We start from the raw sequence: 21,247 nt of genomic DNA, 5'->3' as shown, positions 1-21,247 counted from the left end.
TATTTCATATTTTCTTATTTTCCAACCTTTTCCCCTACTCCATGCTTCAGACGATATATTTTCTACTGACCTATCTTTCCATATACTAATCCTCTCTTCTATTGTATCTAATCTGCTGTGAAACCCATCTATAGAGTTTTTTTTATTTCAGTAATAGTATTTTGCAGTTTCAGAATTTCCACTTGGTTCTTTTTAAAAACTATTTCTAGGGGGATGGGCAAAGTGGGTGAAGGGGAGTGGGAGGTTGAGGCTTCCAGTTATGAGGTGAATAAGTCACGGGAATAAAAGGCATAGCATAGGGAATACAGACAATGATATTGTACTAGCATCATATGGTGAGAGGTAGTAGCTATACTTGTGCTGAGCATAGCATAACATATAGAAAAGTTGAGTCACTGGGACGCCTGGGTGGCTTGGTCAGTTAAGCATCCGACTTCGGTTCAGGTCATGATCTCACGGTCCGTGAGTTCGAGCCCCGTGTCGGGCTCTGTGCTGACAGCTTGGAGCCTGGAGCCTGTTTCAGATTCTGTGTCTCCCTCTCTCTCTGCCCCTCCCCTGTTCACGCTCTGTCTCTCTCTGTCTCAAAAATAAATAAACGTTAAAAAAAAAAAGTTGAGTCACTATGTTGTACACCTGAAGTTAATGTAGCATTGTGTGTCAATTATACTCAAATTAAAAACTTTTGCAGCATCTCTAGTTATTCTTCTATGTTCTTGAATACGTTAGAGTCCATTACAATAATAGTAATATCTTTTTCTCCTTTGGATCTGGTTCTATCCTCTGCTTTTCTCTTGGCTTTTGTTTCCATAAGTCTTGTCTCCTAGCTTATCTGTTAATTTTTTTAAAGTAGGTTTCACACCCAGCACAGAGCCCAACATGGGGCTTGAACTCACAACCCTGAAGTTGAGACCTGAGCTGAGATCAAGAGTTGGTTGGGTGCTTAACCAACTGAGTCCAGCCAGGTGCATACACATACTCCTCCCCCTGCTCCCCATTAATTTTTGTTATATGCTGAATGCTGGGTAAAATGAAAAATTGTAGAGGCTCCACGGGATGTTATTTTTCCAGAAGATATATAAATTCTGGTTGACGTTCTTCCAGGCAGTTAGAGTAGGGTCAAATCATATGATCCAATCAGGACTGAGACTACCAGGCTTTGTATGGGCTGGCCCATGTCTGGATTGTCCTTACTCCTAGGTCATAGCCCCGCAGGAGTCTCAACTGAAACCCTAGAGGATTGACCAGATTCTTCTTTCTCGCCAGATCCTGAATTCCAATTTTAGGCCACCATTTTCTGCTCAGCCTCAAGGCCTCCCAAGCAAATCAGCAAATTCCTTAAGGAATTTCTTTAAGGAAAGCAGTGGAGAAGATGCCCCTTAGCTCAAAGTGGTTTCTTTCTCTACAGGATCCTGGTTACTTAAGTTCTGCCCATGTTAGCTACTCTCTGAAGCCTTAAAACAGCTGTGCATGCGAATGTGAGTGGGTGTGGGTACTTATGTGTGTGACCTAATTTTTACATTGTTGTCTAAAGGAATCCTAGTCTGATACAAGCCACCGTGTCTTGACCAGAGGCAAAACTCAACGAGGACACATTTTTTTTCAAGGATAACTCGGACTCTTCTGTGGAAAACAGACCATAGGGGGCCAGGTGAGGGAGGAGAGGGGAAGGAAGAAGGAAAGTTAAAAGGCTATCTTGAATTCCAAACAAGTTGCTGATAGTGTCTTGAGCTAGGATATTGACAGTGATCACTGAAGTGGAAGATTTCAAGACTTTTTTTTTTTTTTGGTAAAGATAAAGTTATAATTATACCAAGGTGAGGTGAGTATAGGGTGACAAGAGGCAATCCCACATGCTGCTGGAGGGAGTCTAAACTGGCACAACATTTTAAAAAAATATTTACTTACTTTGAGACAGAAAAGTATGAGTGGGGGAGGGGCAGAGAGAGAGAGGGAGAGACAGAATCCCAAGCAGGCTCTGAGCCATCAGCACAGAGCCCAAAGCAGGGCTTGGTCCCACTAACCAAGAGATCACGAACTGACTTAAGCCACCCAGGCGGCCCTACACTGGTATAACATTTATGAAAGGACATATGACAATATTTATCACAAGTATTTAAAATTACAGGGGCGCCTGGGTGGCGCAGTCGGTTAAGCGTCCGACTTCAGCCAGGTCACGATCTCGCGGCCCGTGAGTTTGAGCCCCGAGTCAGGCTCTGGGCCGATGGCTCGCCTGGAGCCTGTTTCCGATTCTGTGTCTCCCTCTCTCTCTGCCCCTCCCCCGTTCATGCTCTGTCTCTCTCTGTCCCAAAAATAAATAAACGTTGAAAAAAAAAATTTTTTTTAATAAATAAAATAAAATTACATTATACTCTGACTCATCAGTTCCATTTCAAATAATTATTTTAAGGAAGTAACACCAAGATTTTGCAAATTAAAATGGTGCAGAGACTTTTTATACTAGGAGAAAATTGGAAACAACTTAAATGTTAATACATTAAATAAATGACTACATCTGTTAAAAACAAGGGCATAGGGGTGCCTGGGTGGCTCAGTCAGCTGAGCATCCAACTCTTGATTTCAGCTCAGGTCATGATCTCAGGGTCATGGGATGGAGACCCACCTTGGTCATCATGGTGTGTGTGGAGCCTGCTTAAGATTCTCTCTCTTTCCCTTTGCCTCTGCCCTTCCCTTCCCCTGCTCCATCTCTAAATTAAATAAATAAATAAATAAATAAATAAATAAATAAATAAATACGGGTATAAAAGAATGTTTATTGGGGACCACAAGCTAACACTAAAAAAAAAAAAAAAAAACAGGCCCTAAAAGTATTTATACAATGCAATCTCACTTATTATCTTAGTATAATTATACATTATATAATACATCATTACCTTAACATAACCATATATGGTGTGTGTGTGTGTGTGTGTGTGTGTGTGTGTGTATATATATATATATATATATATATATATATAATACATAAATAGGCTAGAAGAATAAACACCAAAATATTTATGGTGGCTATCCGGACAGGTGTTGTAGAGCTTATGTTTTTTTTCTTCATGTGCCTTTTATGAATTTTCTACATTTTCCCCCCAACAGTAGTTCTATTTTTATAATCAGAAAAAAATATACATTTTTTTTTTTTTTTCACTCCCGACTCTGTCCCTGACTCTAGCCTTACCTGTCTCAAGCGCTGAGGGCTGTCAAATGTCAGGGAGGCTTTCAGTTCTGGGATGAAAGGCTCATTTCCAGCCCTCTTTCCCCCTGAAGCTGCCAGAGCCCCCAGAAAGTGGGAAGAAGTTTCCCTTCCACTCAGGGCCCTGAGATCAAACTTCTGTCCCCGCTTCTTTAGCCTCCCTGCCGGCACCTGTCCCCGAGCGCGCCTGCGCATCGGGGGCTGGCGACAGGCAAGGGCGTTCTGTGAGTTTCACCATCGCGAGAGGCAGTGGGGCGGAAGCGCACGCAGGTCAGGGGCGCTGCAGGTGCGCAGCTCCGCGCTGGGGCGTGCCTGCTCGCCTCGCCCGCCGCCCCACCCCTGCTTCTCTCCCTCCGCCCCGGAGTCCGCACCCACCACCCCGATTCTTGCCAGTTTCATCCTCACGTACGTCCAAGCTCTGTGCCTCCTTCTCTTAGGATTCTTTTAGTTGATCCTACTCTGGCTTCAGGACCAAAGGGCTCTCAAGCATTTAAACCCAGCCTTGAGCTCAGCCTGAGGTGGCTTCTTTCCTGCTGTGAGATCCCAGGCCTCTGTCCCCCACCTTCCAGGCCACCGTCCCTTATTCTCACGTCCCAAGTCAGCGCGTCAAGGTCTGTGTGCACCATTTCAGGCGGTCTGCAAAGCGAGCCTTTCTTCCGCCCCCCTCCCCCAATTCCCAGTATGTATTAAATGTGCTGTTTATTAGAAGTATGATTAGGGGCGCCTGGCTGGCTCAGTGGGTAGAGCATGGGACTCTTGATCTTGGTGTCGCCAGTTTGAGCCCGACTTTGGGAGTAGAGATTACTTCATTTAAAGAAAATATTTTTAATATAATTTATTGTCAAATTGGCTAACATACAGTGTGAACAGAGTGTTCTTGGTTTTGGGGGTAGTTTCCCATGGTTCCTTGCTTACGTACAACACCTAGTTCTCATCCCGACGAGTGCCCTCCTCAATGCCCATCACCCATTTTCCCCTGGTAGATTACTTTAAAAAAATAAAATATGTATTTAAAAATATACTTTTTAATATTTTGTATATATTAAATATATATTTATATGTATATTTTATATATTAAAATGTGATTCCATTTATTTTTTCAAGACAAATCAAGTAAACTGTTGTACGTGTGTGTGGCACTCTGATATGGCAAAAAATACCAGGATAAATGGGCTAGATAATGGCACATTCCTCCACAAGTCCCTCCCCCTGCCCAGACCATCTTCCCTCCTCCCCTTCCCAGACTCGGCTCCTGCAGAATCTGCCTAAGATCATGCTTTTTCAAAGACAACACTGGTGAACGTCGGCGACAGAAGTATGGCTCTGACCCCGCGGTGGCCTCGTTGAGCCTCTCGCTCCATCAGGACTCTGAGGAGGGAACTCTGGTGTGGCTCCCAAAGGCGTTTCGAATAGAAAGATGAACGACCGTGTTTCCCGAGCTTCCCTTGCCCCAGCCCCCAGCCCCACACACTTGAGCTAGGGGCTTATGAAGGTAGATTTGTTCATTGAACAAACGTTGATTTGCTGGGCTCTGATGATACCGGGCCCCTTGCTACAGAGGTGAGTCATCACCCCCTCCTTCAAGGTCTTAAAAGATGGAGACGGGGGCGCCGCTGGGGGGCCGGCTGTGATGAAGTAGAAAGGCATTCGAGCCAGAAAGAAAAAGAGCATGAACAAAAATCACAGATCTCCAATAGCGCAAGGCCTTCAAGGCATCTGAACTGAAAGCCACCTCTGTGGCCACGCTTCATGACGTGAGACAGCGAGGGCAGGGCAGTGAGGGCCTTGTGTGGAGGCTGAGTGTGTGGGCTTTGTACTGAGGGCAGCAGGGAGCCCCAGAGGTCCTCGGAGGGAGGGAGGGACAGGGAGAGACCTGTGGAAACACTCTGTGGCTTCTGCAGACCCTGGTGCCATCGGGCTAAGGGGGCTGAGGGCCGAGGTGGGAGCTGGGAGTGCAAAGTGGCCCTTATTCCGCCTACCAGGCCGTGTGCCCTGGTGGGACTGCCCTTAACCCGGACAAGGGGCATCTTTGTTTTCTGTTCACAGGCCCCAAGTTTCGCCTGTGCTACCAGCAGCCCCAGGCTGTGTCATAAATGGGGGAGAGCCCCAGGGGGTGGCACAAAGGGAACAGGTAAGACAGAGATTTCAGAGGCCCCAGGGAAGCCTTGTGGGGAGGAGGTGAGCCCAGGAAATTTACAGGCACACGAATAAACTGAAACCCCAAAGCAGGACTCAGAGCCAGCTGTGAAGGAAGCAAGGTCAGGGCCTGATAACTGCACAGGGGTGGAGAGACCCTCAGGGCTGCGCTCAATTCTGGGTCCTCCCCGGGCCTCCCTGTGGGGAGTGTGGCCTCACCGGGGAGGCCTGAGGGGCCGGGCTATGCTGGCTGGAGCAGCGCATCTTCAGGGGTCACTAAAGCTTAGGCCTCTGCCCTGACTTCCCTGGGGACCAGGGGATCTTCCGCTCCTTACCTGGGGATGGCTAGGCTTTCCCAACTGCCCATAATCCTCAGGCCGATCAAGAGGCTCATGAGTGGAGGCAGGGCAGGAGGAAGGTCAAGGATCATGTACACACACACACACACACACACACTCAAGAATCAAGGAGATGCCCACCTCCTATCTCACAAGTGTCATTTAATTGCAACTGCCATGAGCATACACAGGGGCACAGCCAGCTTGCCCCCCACCCCGGCCTTTGCCCTGCACCCCTTCTATGACTCCACCCTCATCGAGAGCCAGGACTGAGCAAGCCTCCACTGGCCCAATATGAACAGTCAATGCGATGGCTTCCCTTCTCCTGACCCAACACAGCCCTCGGCATCGCTGATCAGGCCCCGGTCAATGATCCAGGTGGGCCCACAGGAGCATGTTCAGCTGAGGAAGATCATTGTCAGGTGTCTCTTCACGGAGGGCAGTGATATAAAGCCCAAGAGCCTCTGCCCTAGCAAAGGTTTGCCTTACCCCTTGATCCCATTCTTCCTCTTCTTCGTCCCCTTCCCCACCTCCCCCAACCGTCCACTGCCTCAGGGCGCAGCCTGCAGTTTCTGGCTCCAAATTCACGTCCCCAGCCTTTTTAACCTTTGATATTTGGAGTGACTCACTTTTACTTTTATTAAAGTGTTGGCCCCGGTTCAGAATGGCAGGAGTGACCATCTTCTTAGGGTGGCTCCGGCTCACCGCCCCCACCCCGTCCCCACAGCAGGTGGAGAAAGGGTAGAAACAGAGAGTGTTGAGTTTTGAGTGTCCCTGCTGCTGGCCACCCAGAGTCTCTCCGGGGAGCAAGAGACCCAGGACCCGCAGGAAAAACTCACTCCCCTGGGGGGGCTGCAGATGGACACCGTAGATGGTGGGGACAGAGGAGCACTGTCTAAAAGAGCCACCTCAGCTTCCGGTCCTCCGCCATCCAGCCTGGAGGCAGAAGCAAATCTCTAAGCCACCCTCGACCCCAGCCATCTCCCAGGCCAGAGGTTCCCAAACAGGCTGCCCCTTGACATTCCCTGGGGAAACTGTGAAAAACTTTGATTCCAGGGGCACCGGGGTTGCTCAGTCGATTAAGCGTCCGACTCTTGGTTTCGGCTCAGGTCATGTTCTCATAGTTTCGTGGGTTCGAGCCCCGCGTCAGGCTCTGCACTGATCGTGTGGAGGCTGCTTGGGATTCTCTGTCTCCCTCTCTCTCTCTGGCCATCCCCCATTCGTGCTCTCTGTCTCTCTCTCAAACACACACACACACACACAACAACAACAACTTGGAGTCCAAAAACTCGTTTTCCATGTATGATCATGGAGAAAGCTCCAGGATGGAGATTCAAGTAAGACAACCAAGATGCAGACGTGTGCACGTAGTGTGCTATCTTTTGATTAAAAAAAAAAAAAAAAAAAAAGCGGGGAAGGAATACACATCAGTATCTATATTTGCTCGTGCAGATATAAAGTTAAACGTACAGGAATAACCACTAAGGACAGTGGTGACCTCTTCTAAGAATTGTCGGGGCGCCTGGGTGGCGCAGTCGGTTAAGCGTCCGACTTCAGCCAGGTCACGATCTCGCGGTCTGTGAGTTCGAGCCCCGCGTCAGGCTCTGGGCTGATGGCTCGGAGCCTGGAGCCTGTTTCCGATTCTGTGTCTCCTTCTCTCTCTGCCCCTCCCCCGTTCATGCTCTGTCTCTCTCTGTCCCAAAAATAAATAAACGTTAAAAAAAAAAATCTATAAAAAAAAGAATTGTGGTAGAACATACACAACCATCTTAACCATTCCTTTAAGTTTTCTTTTTTTTAACGTTTATCTTTGAGAGAGAAAGAGCGCGACCTGGGGAGGCACAGAGAGAGAGGGAGACGGACAGGCTCCGCACTGTCAGCACAGAGCCCGACGCAGGGCTCAATCTCACCAATCACGAGATGGTGACCCGAGCTGAAGTGAAAAGTCTGACGCTTAATCGACTGAGCCACCCAGGTGCCCCAACACTTTCACTTTTAAATTTTGTTTTAATGTTTATTTCGTTTTGAGAGAGAGATACAGAGTGTGAGCGGTGGCGGGGCAGAAAAAGCGAGGAAGACACAGAATCCAAAGCAGGCTCCGAGCTGTCAGCACAGAGCCCGACGTGGGGCTCGAACCCATGAACCATGACATGGTGACTTGAGCCGAAGTCGGACGCGCAACCTACTGAGTCACCCAGCACCCCATCACTTTTTCATTTTCAAATTATCTGAATGCATTACTTATTCAAGAAATTCGTTTTTCCAGCATTTTTTTCTGACGATTTCCAAACATACAGCAAAGTTCGAGGAGGTTCACAGGGAGATCCCATATATGCAATACCCAGATTCCACCATTACCATTCACTGTTCTGATATTATCATGTATCTATCTGCTCATTTTTCCATCCAATTAAAAAATTAACATAGATGGGAATGCAAGCTGGTGCAGCCACTCTGGAAAACAGTATGGTTCCTCAAAAAACTAAAAACAGACCTACCCTACGACCCACAAATTGCACCACTAGGCATTTATCCACGGGATACAGGTGTGCTGTTTTGAAGGGACACATGCACCCCCATGTTTATAGCAGCACTATCGACAACAGCCAAAGTCTGGAAAGAGCCCAAATGTCCATCGATGGATGAATGGATAAAGAAGATGCGGTATATATATACAATGGAGTATTACTCGGCAATCAAAAAGAAGGCGATCTTGCCATTTGCAACTACGTGCATGGAACTGGAGGGTATTATGCTAAGTGAAATTAGAGAAAGACAAAAATCATATGACTTCACTCATATGAGGACTTTAAGACACAGAACAGATGAACATAAGGGAAGGGAAACACAAATACTATAAAAACAGGGAGGGGGACAAAACAGAAGAGACTCTTAAATATGGAGAACCAACAGAAGGTTACTGGAGGGGGGAGGGGAGGGGGGAGGGGCTAGATGGGGGAGGGGCACTAAGGAATCTACTCCTGAAATCATTGTTTCACTACATGCTAACTAATTTGGGTGTAAATTAAAAAAAATAAAATTGGGGCGCCTGGGTGGCGCAGTCGGTTAAGCGTCCGACTTCAGCCAGGTCACGATCTCGCGGTCCGTGAGTTCGAGCCCCGCGTCAGGCTCTGGGCTGATGGCTCAGAGCCTGGAGCCTGTTTCCGATTCTGTGTCTCCTTCTCTCTCTGCCCCTCCCCCGTTCATGCTCTGTCTCTCTCTGTCCCAAAAATAAATAAACGTTGAAAAAAAAATTAAAAAAATTAAATTAAATTAAATTAAAATTAAAAAAAATTAACATAGAATATAGATTCCTAGGCCCCTCCCAACACCTGCCCATTCAGCAGTCAGCCAGCCTCAGCCAGGATTCTTTCCTTGTCTGGAAGCTCCCTACCCTCAGAGAGATCTCTCCAAGGGAGGTCTTATGAGGCCACAGTTGTCTCCAGACCCATCCCCAACCCAGCTGGCCTCTTTCCCAGAACGTGCTTCAGTCCCCCAGCGATGCCTCCCCTCCTGAACTGGACACAACTCTCCAATGTGACCTGACCAGAGGAGAGGCCACTGCGCCCTCCTGCCCTGAGCTGACAGGTGTGGTTCCAGGCACATTACTTGCACCCATTCCTGTAATCACCATAATCCTACAGAGTAGGTAACCTTATACCCATTTTTCAGATGAAGCCACTGAGGCACAAAAGGATTAGGTCATTTACCCAAAGGTGCATGGCACCTTCTCTTTATATAAATACAGCCAAGTGTGAACGCTTGGACGGTGGTCTTCATTTCCCAGAGCTCCTTACTATCAAATCCTATAGTGTAGACACTTCTGGCTAATATAACTGTGCCCTCAACCTTTCCTGATTACTAATTCCCCTCTCCCTGTCAAAACTTGACATTCCTATGTCCCACTGTCTCAGGGGCAAGATAGCCAAGATGGCTAGACCAACCCGATAAAGTAAAGCTGAGATGTCTCCAGCTAATATATCTACTCTCTCGGGTGTTTGTGTGTATGTGTGTGCATTGCACACACATATGTACACATACATATGTATATATAATTTTTAAAATTGAATTCTTAGGGGCACCTGGGTGGCTCAGTAGGTTAAGCTTCCGACCTCAGCTCAGGTCGTGATCTCGCGGTTCATGAGTTCGAGCCCCGCGTCGGGCTCTGTGCTGACAGCTCAGAGCCTGCAGCTGATTCCGATTCTGTGTCTTCCTCTCTCTCTGACCCTCCCCTGCTCACACTCTGTCTCTCTCTCTCAAAAATAAATAATAAACATTTAAAAAATAAAATAAAATAAAATTGAATTCTTATTTTGGAATACAAAACCACAACAGGGGTGCCTGGGTGGCTCAGTGGGTTGAACCTCCGACTCTTGATTTTGGCTCTGGTCATGATCTCACTATCATGGGGAATTGGCTTTGCATTGGGTTCCGCACTGGGCAGGGAGGCTGCTTGGGATTCTCTCTCTCTCTCTCTCTCTCTCTCTCTCTCTCTCTCAAAAAAGCAACAAACTATGGAAATAAATATCTGTACATTGAAAGTAATTTTCAAAGTCAAGCTTCATGACAGGGCCAACGGAAGAGATTTGGGGGCCCCGGGAACTTCATGCTATTCCAAAGTCATATCACATTAGTCTAAAGACAGCCCAGCCTGGGGGCACCTTGGTGGCTCAGCCCATTAAGCGTCCAACTCTTGGTATCAGCTCAGGTTCTGATCTCTCAGTCGTGAGATTGGGCTCCATGCTGAATGTGGAGCCTGCCTGGAATTCTCTCTCTCTCTCTCTCTCTCTCTCTCTCTCTCTCTCTCTCTCTCCCAAAAAAATAAGCATTCAAAAAGAAGAAAGAAAAGCCCAGCCTGGCTCAGTCCCCTCCCCTGGAGACACACGGGGCATTGATGATAAGTATTTGAGTCTCCTTTTCTGGAACCCCCAGAAGCCCTAGGCAGAGTCATGAGTCAACCTACCGAACGGACCCCTGGAAATGCTCATGACGGAGAGACATTTGGGGACACCTCTGGGACTGGAGTTGCAAAATGAAATATAGAATGCCCAATGAAATTTGAGTTTTAGAGAAACAACAGATACCTTTTCTCCGCTTGCTAAATCTGGGACTGCCTGGAACACCACACCTTCAGCTCCTCGGGGAAGAACACACAAGACTGTCATGGCAGTCATCCCTGTGTCCCTGGGTGAGGTGGCCGGGAGCACTCCCTTGACCATCCTCCCCAACCAGCTTCAAGGTGCCCATAGAGCCAGGCCACGATTAGACAGGTCAAGGACGGGCCACCCTGGGGCGCCCTATAGAATCAAACTCATGCTTGACTGAGCCTTAGATTCAGGAAGCTCCTTTTTTTTTTTTTTTTCAGGAGAAAACCACCTTTTTTTTTAAAATATTTATTTGTTTTTGAGAGAGATAGAGAGAGATGGAGAGACAGAGTGTGAGTGGGGGAGGGGGCAGAGAGCTGCGAGCTGAGAGCTGTCAGCACAGAGCCCGACACAGGGCTCGGGGCTCAAACTCACGAACTTTGAGCTCATGACCTGAACCAGAGTCGGATACTCAACCGACTGAGCCACCCAGGAGCCCCAGAAGAAAACCACCTTCTTGAGGACTTGGCCTCCAGTCCTGAGCAAACTACGAGGGAATCCCTCAAAAGGTTTCCAGCACCCCCACCCCCTCGCTTTATTCCTGCCTTGTTTTTGATTATTTTTTCCTGATCACAGAAGAAACACAGCTTCCAGGGGAACATTCAAGTATCACAGAAATGTAGAAGTTAGAGAGTCCCTCCAGAGATAACTACGATCAAGTTTGATGTGTCTTATTCCAGATCTTTCTCTATAAGAAATTACCCAATTTCCATAAACAGAATCACGTTTTATGGATGGTCCTGAAACTTACCTCCATTTCCCATGGTGTCAGGGATTTCTTTCCAGGCAGGTTTGCATTTGTAATTCATTGGTTTTCACGCTGCCTCGTTCTTCATCTCCATGGTGTTTGGTCTTTGGGAGCTCTGAGCCCCTTTGAGTGTTTGATGAATGGCAAAGGCACATGGGCACGTCACTCAAATGTTTGTATATTACTTAGGGCGTTGTAGCCTTGCTGAGGCTGATCTGACCCCTTCACTCTGTGCATGGCAGGGGAACAGGGGTCTGGGGGAAGACAACTGAAATGGGTCCAGGACGGTGAAGGACCATGAAGATAAATTTCTTTTAAAGTTTTTTTTACTGTTTTTTTATTTTTGAGGCGGCGGGAGAGGGGCAGAGAGAGAGGGAGACACAGAATCCGACGCAGGCTCCAGGCTCTGAGCTGACAGCACAGAGCCCGATGCGGGGCTTGAACCCATAAACCGCGAGATCATGACCTGAGCTGAAGTCTGACACCTAACCGACGGAGCCACCCAGGTGCCCTGAAGACACATTTCTTATTGTTGGGATGGGGAGACCCACCTCTGATAGCCTCAGTCAAAGGGGTCCTGGATCCTGGCTTCCATTGCCAGACCTCCTGACTGTCTTGGGAACCCATCCCCAGGCTCCTCTGCAGACCCAGGGGCTCCTCTCCTAGCATCCCCGTCAAGATCACCTGACTCCAGAAGCTGCCAATCCCCTGGCCAACGCCAAGAGCCTCCTGGCCTCAAACGGGTTGGGCGACATTCACTTCCCTTCACTGTCCTCCCGACCTGCTCAGTCATTAGGAAATGCCTCAGCGGCTGTCACAGTGACAGCAGCAGGAAGACGTGCCGTCTGCCCAACACCTGTGGGTGGCTCAGATCTGCTCCGAGGAGGACGCGGTGGAGAGGCGGACGCTGCTCTCCCTGGTCCCAGCCAAAGTGAGTCTGGGGGACTGGCTGGGGGCGGGGAAGGAGGGAGATCCAATCAGAGCTTGGCGAGGTTCTGGACCAAAACTGGAGTGGCACAGGGGTGTGGGAGTGTGTATGTGTGTGTGTGTGTGTGTGTGTGTGTGTGCGCGCGTGCGTAGTGTCTAGGGGTGGGGAAGTGGTCACAGCCGAAGCCACAGGGTCCCACTTTGGGACACCAGGAGGGAAGCCCAGCTGCCTAGACGTGTCTCTGCCTAACAGGCTCCTCGTCCCAAGGTGGGGGAGGCGGGAATGCCCTGGGCTGACAGTACCCCCCATCAGTCCTCACCACGGGCTGCTGCTGTGGGTGCTGGGGTTTCATGAGGTCAGCTCCCCTTGGGCCAGCCTGGTCCTCCCCATGCCTCACAGGTGGCCAGAGTGACAGCCGTGTTTAGAGTCACTCTGAGGAAGGTCTCTACCAAGGTGATGCGAGTTTCATCTCCTTTTTAAACCACTTTACGAGGTAGGCTAGACATAAGAAGGCTGTACCTGTTTAACACATACAACTGGATTCTGGAGCTCTCAGAAGGGATTTCCATCCGTGGGTGTTTGTTAAATCAGGGTTTCTGCAGGGGTATGAGGGCTGGGACCTCCTTTTCCACCATCCTGCTCTCCGTTGACCAAGGTCTGGACTGTCCTCCATGGAGGCATATCCAAACCCTCACTAGAGGCAGCCTGGGTCCACCCTGTACTGGCCTGTCTCCTGGGTCCACCCTGTACTGGCAGTGTGGCTTTGAACAAGTTCCTGCAGCCCTGAGCCTCAGTCCCTTCATCTGTAAAGTGGAAATAATACCTACCTCCCTCGGTTGTTGTCAGGATTACATGAGGAAGAGATATAATATACCAAGCACGTAATTAGTGTTCAATAAATGGTCGCTGTTATAATTATTTATTATTGGGTCGACACTGGTCCCACCTCACCTAGGAAGACTTTCCAACCCTACTCTCCCCACAGTTTCCTAAAGCACCAGCGGGGATACCTTTGGGCATATAACGTCTTACGTTGTTATCGAGCTAGTCTGTGCCCAAATCAGAGCACATTCCTTGAATTTCTTTGACTGCCCTCACCCCGGCCCCAGCACCCCAGTACAGGGTCAGGCCCATGAGAAGAACTCAAGGAATAATGAAATGGAATTAAGAGAAAGGGAGGGACGCAAGGAGGGAGAGGGCAGGGAAGGACCGAGAAAGGGAGGTGAGAAGGAGGTGGGGGAGGAGGGTGGCGCTGTCCAGACACGGGTGGTGTGGCTCTCCTGAAGCACGGGAAGAAGAAAAGGTTGCCCAGGGAGGCCACCAGTGGGGACCAGGATGTCCTTCTGCACCCCTGGATCCCTTTTACTTTTCCTCAAACTCCAGTGAAAATTAGAGTTTTCCTCCTCCCCCTCCTGCTCACCTCAGGGAGGATAGTGCTTCCCAACTCAGCTAAAGAGCTACTCACCCAACTCGTCTACTGATTTTAATAACCTTCTCTATATCATCTATGGAATCTCCTCTCTCCATGTCTGTCTCTCCATCATCTCCTTCTCTGTCATCTTCCTGGGTGGCCTCAGTCAAGCCACTTCCCCTTCTCTGGACCTGGTCTCCTCCCTTATAAAACTAGATTTAACTAAATGACCTCAAAAGTCCTTCCTTCCCCTAACATTCTCTTAACCATCTGCTTGAATTCTCTTGCATACCTTGATACCTACTTCTCAGTGACCCAAACAACTTCAGCTATTAATCACCATTCCTCTTTTTTTTTTTTAATCTCTTTTTCAAGAACATTTATACATGTGACCTGGGCTCTAAAGTTTCATGAAGGACCTTCTTGATCCTGCTTATCTTCAATGCCAAAGCTTAGTTCGTGGCACACAGCAGGAGTTCAAGAACTATTTGTTGAATAATTGGATGGATGGATGGATGGATGGATGGATAGGTGGATGGGTGGATGGGTGTGTGGGTAGGTGGATGGAAGGAAGGAAGGAAGGAAGGAAGGAAGGAAGGAAGGAAGGAAAGATAGATGGATGGGTGGATGGGTGTGTGGGTAGATGGATGGATGGAAGGAAGGAAGGAAGGAAGGAAGGAAGGAAGGAAGGATAGATGGGTAGATGGATGGGTGTGTGGGTAGATAGATAGATGGACTGATGGATGGACTGATGGATGGATTGACAGAAGGAAGGAAGGATAGGTGGATGGGTGGATGGGTGGGTGGATGAATGGATGGATGGATGGATGGAAGGAAGGATAGGTGGATGGATTGATGGGTGGGTGGATGGATGGATGGGTACACAGGTGGATGGATGGATAGAATTGCCACCATACGCCTGTGGAGGTTGTGAAATGCGGGGAGATTTGTGAGTAGTTGGTTGGCTTAAGAGGATCATGGTCATCCTTGAGAATAATGCACAGTTTAGACATTTGTGAGTGTGTTAAGAAACAAAAATGACAGAGAAACATTGGAATCATCACCTTAATTGTTATCTATTGCCCATCACTTCCCTAATCTCCCCTTGAACCTGTTGCCCAGTCCATCCCATCATCTCTTCATCATCTTGTACAGTTATTCTAATCTGAGGGGAGCTGGCCTCTGTTAGGGGTGTGTGCTAGTTTTTTAGTCATCTACATAATAAGGAACAACTGGGGCGCCTGGGTGGTTCAGTGGGGTAAGCATCCGACTTCAGCTCAGGTCACGATCTCACACTCTGTGAGTTCGAGCCCCGTGTCACGCTCTGTGCTTGACAGCTCAGAGGCTGGAGCCCGCTTCAAATTCTGTGTCTCCCTCTCTCTCTGCCCCTCCCCCACTCACGCTCTGTCTCTCTCAAAAATAAATAAGCATTAAAAATTTTTTCGAAAAATAATAAGGAACAACTCGTGAGGCGTGGCGGAGGGGGAGGCAGATGCTAGGCGCCTGTCTTAGCAATGACATCTCCCACTTGTTGAGCACGTACTGTGTACCAGACTCTTCGGTCACATTGGCTCACTTAACGCTCTGAACAACTCTGAGAGGAAAGCAGTGCTGTGAACCCCAAGCTCCAGGCTAAACAATTTGCCTGAGGCTATACAGACGGTAATGGGCGTATCAAGGACTTGAATTCAGGTGCAGAGTCTGAGCACTTGAAATCCTCACCCAGCCTGGGGGCCATATTGATCACCCAGAGACCAAAGCTTGAAAACCTCTGAAAAGATTTCGGTGCTGCCTCCAGGGTCCCAGGTCCCCTGTCCCCACCTTTACATGGTTTTTTTTTTTTTTTTTGCTCCTTCTTCCTTCCGGGACATTTTCAACTTGGCAAAATGTATTCGGAACCAAGCCAAGAGAGGGGAGCGATTCCAAAAGATTGATGATTTGAGAGAAACTATAGTCTTTTCTAATAACTGACCTTGTGCCCATTATGTCATCTCTGGGTTGTGGGGGTGCCACAGAGTTCCATTTGTCAGGTGTCCAGGTGTCTTTGTCTATGTCACCGGTGGAAGAAAATATCAATGACAGGTCATCACAGTTCCTTCCAAAGAGGCTGATCTAGATGAGTTGAGGCTACCCAGCTAGGATACCGGGAACTTGTAAGTGAGGGACCTTGGGCCTCACCACGTACCCAAGTAGGTGTTTCTGTACTTCAAAGTCAACATTTGGGAAGCTGTGTCCTTAACCCAACAATTCTGCCATTGCTGAAAACATCTTTGGGGGCTCTCGTTTGCTTTCAGATAATGTTTAAAACCTACCTTGTTCCTTTACGGTGACTCCGTATCTTCAGTTTATTTTTTATTTTTTTAAATTATTTTTTAAGTTTATTTGTTTTGAGAGAGCGAGCGAGCAGGGGAGAGGCAGAAAGAGGCAGAGAGAAAGAGAATCCCGAACAGGCTTTGCACCACCAGCACGGAGCCCGACGGGGGGGCTCAACCTCACGAACCGTGAGATCGTGACCTGAACTGAAACCAAGAGTCAGATGCTTAGCCGACTGAGCCACCCGGGCGCCCCTCTGTATCTTCAATTCAAAACAGCATCACAGCACTTGGTCATTCATGTACTTTCTCACCAGGCCTGTCTCCCAGTGACTTGTGGCCATTTCCAAAATACCAGACATATCCTCGAAGCATGAAAATCTGCCTTTGCCAGGGTTAATCAGAAGGTTCTCTAGCTGCCTTAGGCAGCCCAGGAAGAATTTGAAGAATGAGTGGGCTGTGACGGGTGGACGTAGGAGCCCACAGCTCCCTGCCGTGATGACACAGAGGGCCAGCGGGCGCTTGGATGTGTAAGTTCTGAGCTTTATTTTCAAAACAGTCATTGCTTTATAGCCACGCTCAGCACAGAGAGGAATGCAGTCCGATGGCTGGATACAATCCAGTGGCCCTGCCGAGTCCCCGAGCAGGGAGAGAGAGAGGAACAGCAGAGGACCTTCTGGAAAATGGCCACTCTGGGTACAGACCCATACTGGAGACTGGGCTGAATCTGGAGGGGGGAGCATCTGTTTAGCTGCTCGCTTCCCCCAGGAAGTGGGTTCCCCCCTTGCCTTCGCTTCTGCCATCGAAGCAGGAAGAGGAGAGGTGATGACCTCACCACGCATGCATGTCACGGTTGGGGTGAGGGATCAGGGAGGCCACGCCTTCGTCACAATCCACGCCCCTATTGCGGAGTCTCTGGGGGCTGGGGTTCCTCCTCATCTGTCTCCCCATCCTTCCAGAAATGCTCCCTCGTCTCCTCCTAAGGGGCTTGGCTCCAGGTCTCAGCCTCTGGGGCAGGGGCCGGGAGGTGTGGGAGGGACTTGGGAAGGAGGGAAAGGCACGGGGGTGCTCACAGCCCTTCTCCCCCCCGCCCCCCACAGCTAAGGCCCTGCCTCGGCAGAGTGGCCATGTCAGAAGGGGAGAGCAAGGACAGCTCGGGCAGCGAGTGTCCCGTGTGCTACGAGAAATTCCGCGACCTGGACGGCGCCAGCCGCACCCTGAGCTGCGGCCACGTGTTCTGCCACGACTGCCTGGTCAAGTACCTGCTCTCCACCCGCGTGGACGGCCAGGTGCAGAGGACCATCGTCTGCCCCATCTGCCGCTACGTCACCTTCCTCAGTAAGAAGAGCTCCCGCTGGGCTTCCATGCTGGACAGGAGCTCCCAGACCTTGGCCGTGCCCGTGGGCCCCCCGGCCGCCTCCCCGACGGCCTGGAGGCCGCCCCCCAGCCAGGGCGCCCAGCTCCCCTCGGACCCGCCGCCCGGCCTGGCCCGGGAGCCCCAGGTCTTCGTCATCAGCCGCCACGGGATGCCCCTGGGCGAGCAGGACAGCGTGCTGCCCCAGCGCAGCCTGGCCGAGCTGTCGGAGGCCTCGCCGGCCCCCAGCTCCCGCCGGGCCTTCTGCTGCCGCTCGCGGGCCCTGCTACTCATCACCCTCATCGCCGTGGTGGCCGTGGTGGCCGCCATCCTGCCCTGGGTGCTGCTGGTGAGGAAGCAGGCCTGACAGCCGCCCTGGGCCGACCGGGGCCTGGACGGGCGTCCTCACTTCTCACCTCTGGCTCCTCCCGCCCGGCGGGGGCCCAGGGAGGCTGGGGCTGAGCTCTGGGCCCAGAAAGGGACACCAGGTTCCGGGCCAGGGTGCAGAAGGCAGTGGAGGCCCCTCAGGAACCAAAGCTGCGCTCCCCACCCCCCGGGTGGGGGTTGGCGGTAGCCTCAGCAGATCCTCCCCGCCTCCTCCAGGCTGGTACTGAGCAAAATGGAGAGCTGGTGGCTTTCCCCTTCCCGTGGGGTCACCAGCCCTGAGGCGTCCTCCTTCTCTGCCAGGTGACCCACCCGAAGCCAGGCGGGGCTCACTGGTGGCTGGCTGGGGGCCCAATGGCAGGACCCCTCCAGGTCAGAATTCCCACCCGGGGTTCTCTAGTCTGCTGTCGGAAACAAACAGAAGCAGTGGCTCGGGGCCCGAGAGCGCCCTTCCCAGAATCTCAGCAAACGTCCTCACGGCTGCCCTCCCGCCCCCAAGTCCTCCTGAACCCCAAGTCCCCGACCTGGAAGGCCTTCCCTTGTGGGGAGGAGCTGATCTCAGGGGCTGTGGCCCCGGGGACCTCTGGGGGAAGTAACAGAAAAGGGGAGCTGAGGCCGAGGCTGGCAAAATGGCCCACAAACAGAGCCAGAGGCCTCCGCAGGCCTCGCGGGCCCGTGAACGGTCCACAGTTTGAGTCTTGGGGTTGTCAAGGGTGGACTGGCGGGCGGGGAGTGCAGGGGAAGCCTGACCGAGACTTGAGTCAGCCGAGAAGTATGCAACTATGGGGGCAAATTAACCCCTGGGGGCTCCCGCCTCCCAGCCGGCCCAGGTCCTCATGACCCAACCACTCATTAGAGGTCACACCAGCCGGGCCAGTTTCCCAGGCCCATTCCCAGCTGGGCTGGGCCGGGCAAGGACGGGTGGGGAAGCAAACAGCTGAATTCATCAGGGACTCTACTGTCTCAATGAGACAGTCCCCACCCTGGACTGTGGCCCGGCTCCGTGAGGAGGGCCACTCCGAAAGCCTCGGACGGGGTCTTGCCCATACGTCAACGGGCCATAATCTTAACTGTAGGATGAACGACAAAAACTCTCAGCTGCTCTCTGGGATAGGCGGTTGTTCACACCCCGGCTGTGCCAAGAGCTAACGCTCCCCCCGCCCCGAGCCTATGCCTCTTGGCAAAGTTCGCTATCTATGGAGAAAGAAATAACGCCCTGCCTCTTATCTAGTTCCCAAATCCCTGTGGTGGCTGGTGTCCATTAGGGGACCGCCAGGGAAGGGCTCCACTGTATAGGGGATATTTGGGAAGCAGGGGGGGCTGATTGAAAACACTTATGGACTTCTTTTTGCTCCTTTCCAGACTCAAAAAGAGCATAGGTGCTATTTGTGGGGGCGGGGGGGGGGGGTAGGGAACAGGTGGATTCATGGGGAACATATTTATTACAAGACTCAAAATGTTAAATTTACAAAGACTCTAATGAGTCTGTTTTATTTAAGCTCGGTCAGACTGCTTTCAACAGTGTCATTGAATTTCTGGGGACTTGACTCTAGTCTTTTCAGATTCTGTTGTGTTTGCCAAAGGCTAATTTCAAAAAACCTGTGGTGTTTTCATGTCATTCATTCAGTGGTGACTCATAGCTGGCACTTCTTTTATTTTCAAAGAACGCCGAAAGTTATTTTTTAAATAAAGGTATATATTTTCCCAAAGATTCCAAAGACATTGCCAACACCCACGGGGAGCTCTGAGCTTGGACTTTCTGGGAAAATTCACTTTACACGAATGAGTTTGAAAATACAAAGGCAAATGGGTCTTAAAAAACAGCCACACTTGTGATAGAAATGCAAATTAAAATTCTGCTGGTATATATACCATTTTTCACCTATTAGCCCGTCAAACCCTGATTTTTTTAAAAAAATATGTTTATTTACTTTTTGAGAGAGAGACAAACAGACAGGGTGCGAGTGGGGGAGGGCCAGAGAGAGTGGGTGACACAGAATAGCTCAGAGCCTGAAGTGGGGCTTGAACCCACGGACTACAAGATCATGACCTGAGCCAAAGTTGGACGCTCAACCGACTGAGCCGCCCAGGTGCCCCTCAGACCCTGATTTAAAACCCACTCTGCTGCCCAAGCTGAGGGAAAGCAGGTGAGGTGGTTGGGGATGTATATTGGTAACAAACCCTAGGAAGGGAAATTTGACATCACCTATCAAAATTTCCACTTTGACCCAGCAAGTCCTATTCTAGAAACATATCCTGTAGATAGACTTGCGGAGATAGGCAGTGTTCTATAATTGCAACTTTGTCATCACAAAGGATTGGAAAAACCCTACGTGACAATCAGTAGGGGCCTGGGGAGATTTCCCCCTTCCCCTTTGATACTTTTGTTTTGTTTTGGTTTTGGTTTTTTTTTTTTTTTTATTTTTTTTTTTCAACGTTTATTTATTTTTGGGACAGAGAGAGACAGAGCATGAATGGGGGAGGGGCAGAGAGAGAGGGAGACACAGAATCGGAAGCAGGCTCCAGGCTCCGAGCCATCAGCCCAGAGCCCGATGCGGGGCTCGAACTCACGGACCGCGAGATCGTGACCTGGCTGAAGTCGGACGCTTAACCGACTGCGCCACCCAGGCGCCCCAATACTTTTTGAACCAAGCGAACATACTACTTATTCAAGAATTAGATTGAAAAATGTTAGTACAGGAGTGCCTGGCTGGCTCAGTTGATTGAGCATCTGACTTTGGCTCGGGTCATGATCTCATGGTTCGTGAGTTCGAGCCCCGCATCGGGCTCTGTGCTGATGGCTCAGAGCCCGGAGCCTGCTTTGGATTCTGTGTCTCCCTCTCTCTCTGTCCTTCCCCCACTCATGCTCTCTCTCTCTCTCTCCCTCAAAAATAAGTAATAAAACACTTAAAAAATTTTTTAATCTTTTTTTAAAAATGATATTAGATGCCAAAGATATCTTCAGGGTACATACCTGTTGCCCCGTGAGGAGCTGGCCCCCAAAACGTTTGAGAGCTGCTGGACTACCTGTCCTGTGACTCAAGGGTGTCAGCTACGGCTCAGTGGGGCTGGTTTGTCTGCTGAGAGGTGTGACATCTTATGCTAAACAAGCACACCAGGAAGGAAGGTAAGAAGCTTAATATTTGACTCAGTGTTTCTTAGCTCCTATGGACTTCTTTGGGCCGGATCATTTACTATGCCTGTTTTGATTTTTCTCTACCCTTCCTTTCCTTTGTCAAGTGAAAAGCTTTGGCTTTGAGTAAACCACCCTGAGGTCAGGGCACTACAGAGAG

The 21,247-nt window shown here is 50.0% G+C and overlaps 2 protein-coding genes across 2 annotated transcripts in view; one reads left to right on the top strand and one right to left on the bottom strand.

Moving 5' to 3' along the window:
- The window catches only part of NDEL1 (nudE neurodevelopment protein 1 like 1), an 89,330-nt gene extending 86,016 nt beyond the window's left edge, over positions 1-3,314 (bottom strand). Inside the window, exon 1 of the mRNA XM_047833224.1 lies at positions 3,185-3,314. The gene's annotated coding sequence lies outside the window, so the exon portion shown is untranslated. The remainder of the gene's footprint in view (positions 1-3,184) is intronic.
- Positions 3,315-17,117: 13,803 nt separating this feature from the next.
- Positions 17,118-19,169, top strand: RNF222 (ring finger protein 222). The gene is made up of 2 exons (XM_047833729.1): positions 17,118-17,214; positions 17,317-19,169. The coding sequence occupies exon 2, from the start codon at positions 17,344-17,346 to the stop codon at positions 17,935-17,937; it is 594 nt and encodes a 197-aa protein (XP_047689685.1). The 5' UTR covers positions 17,118-17,214; positions 17,317-17,343; the 3' UTR covers positions 17,938-19,169.
- Positions 19,170-21,247: the final 2,078 nt, after the last annotated feature.

This window comes from Prionailurus viverrinus, chromosome E1 (genome assembly GCF_022837055.1).
Source record: "Prionailurus viverrinus isolate Anna chromosome E1, UM_Priviv_1.0, whole genome shotgun sequence".
Taxonomy (NCBI): Eukaryota; Metazoa; Chordata; class Mammalia; order Carnivora; family Felidae; genus Prionailurus; species Prionailurus viverrinus.
The sequence above is the reverse complement of the archived record's forward strand: the minus strand, read 5'-3'. Positions and strand labels throughout refer to the sequence as shown.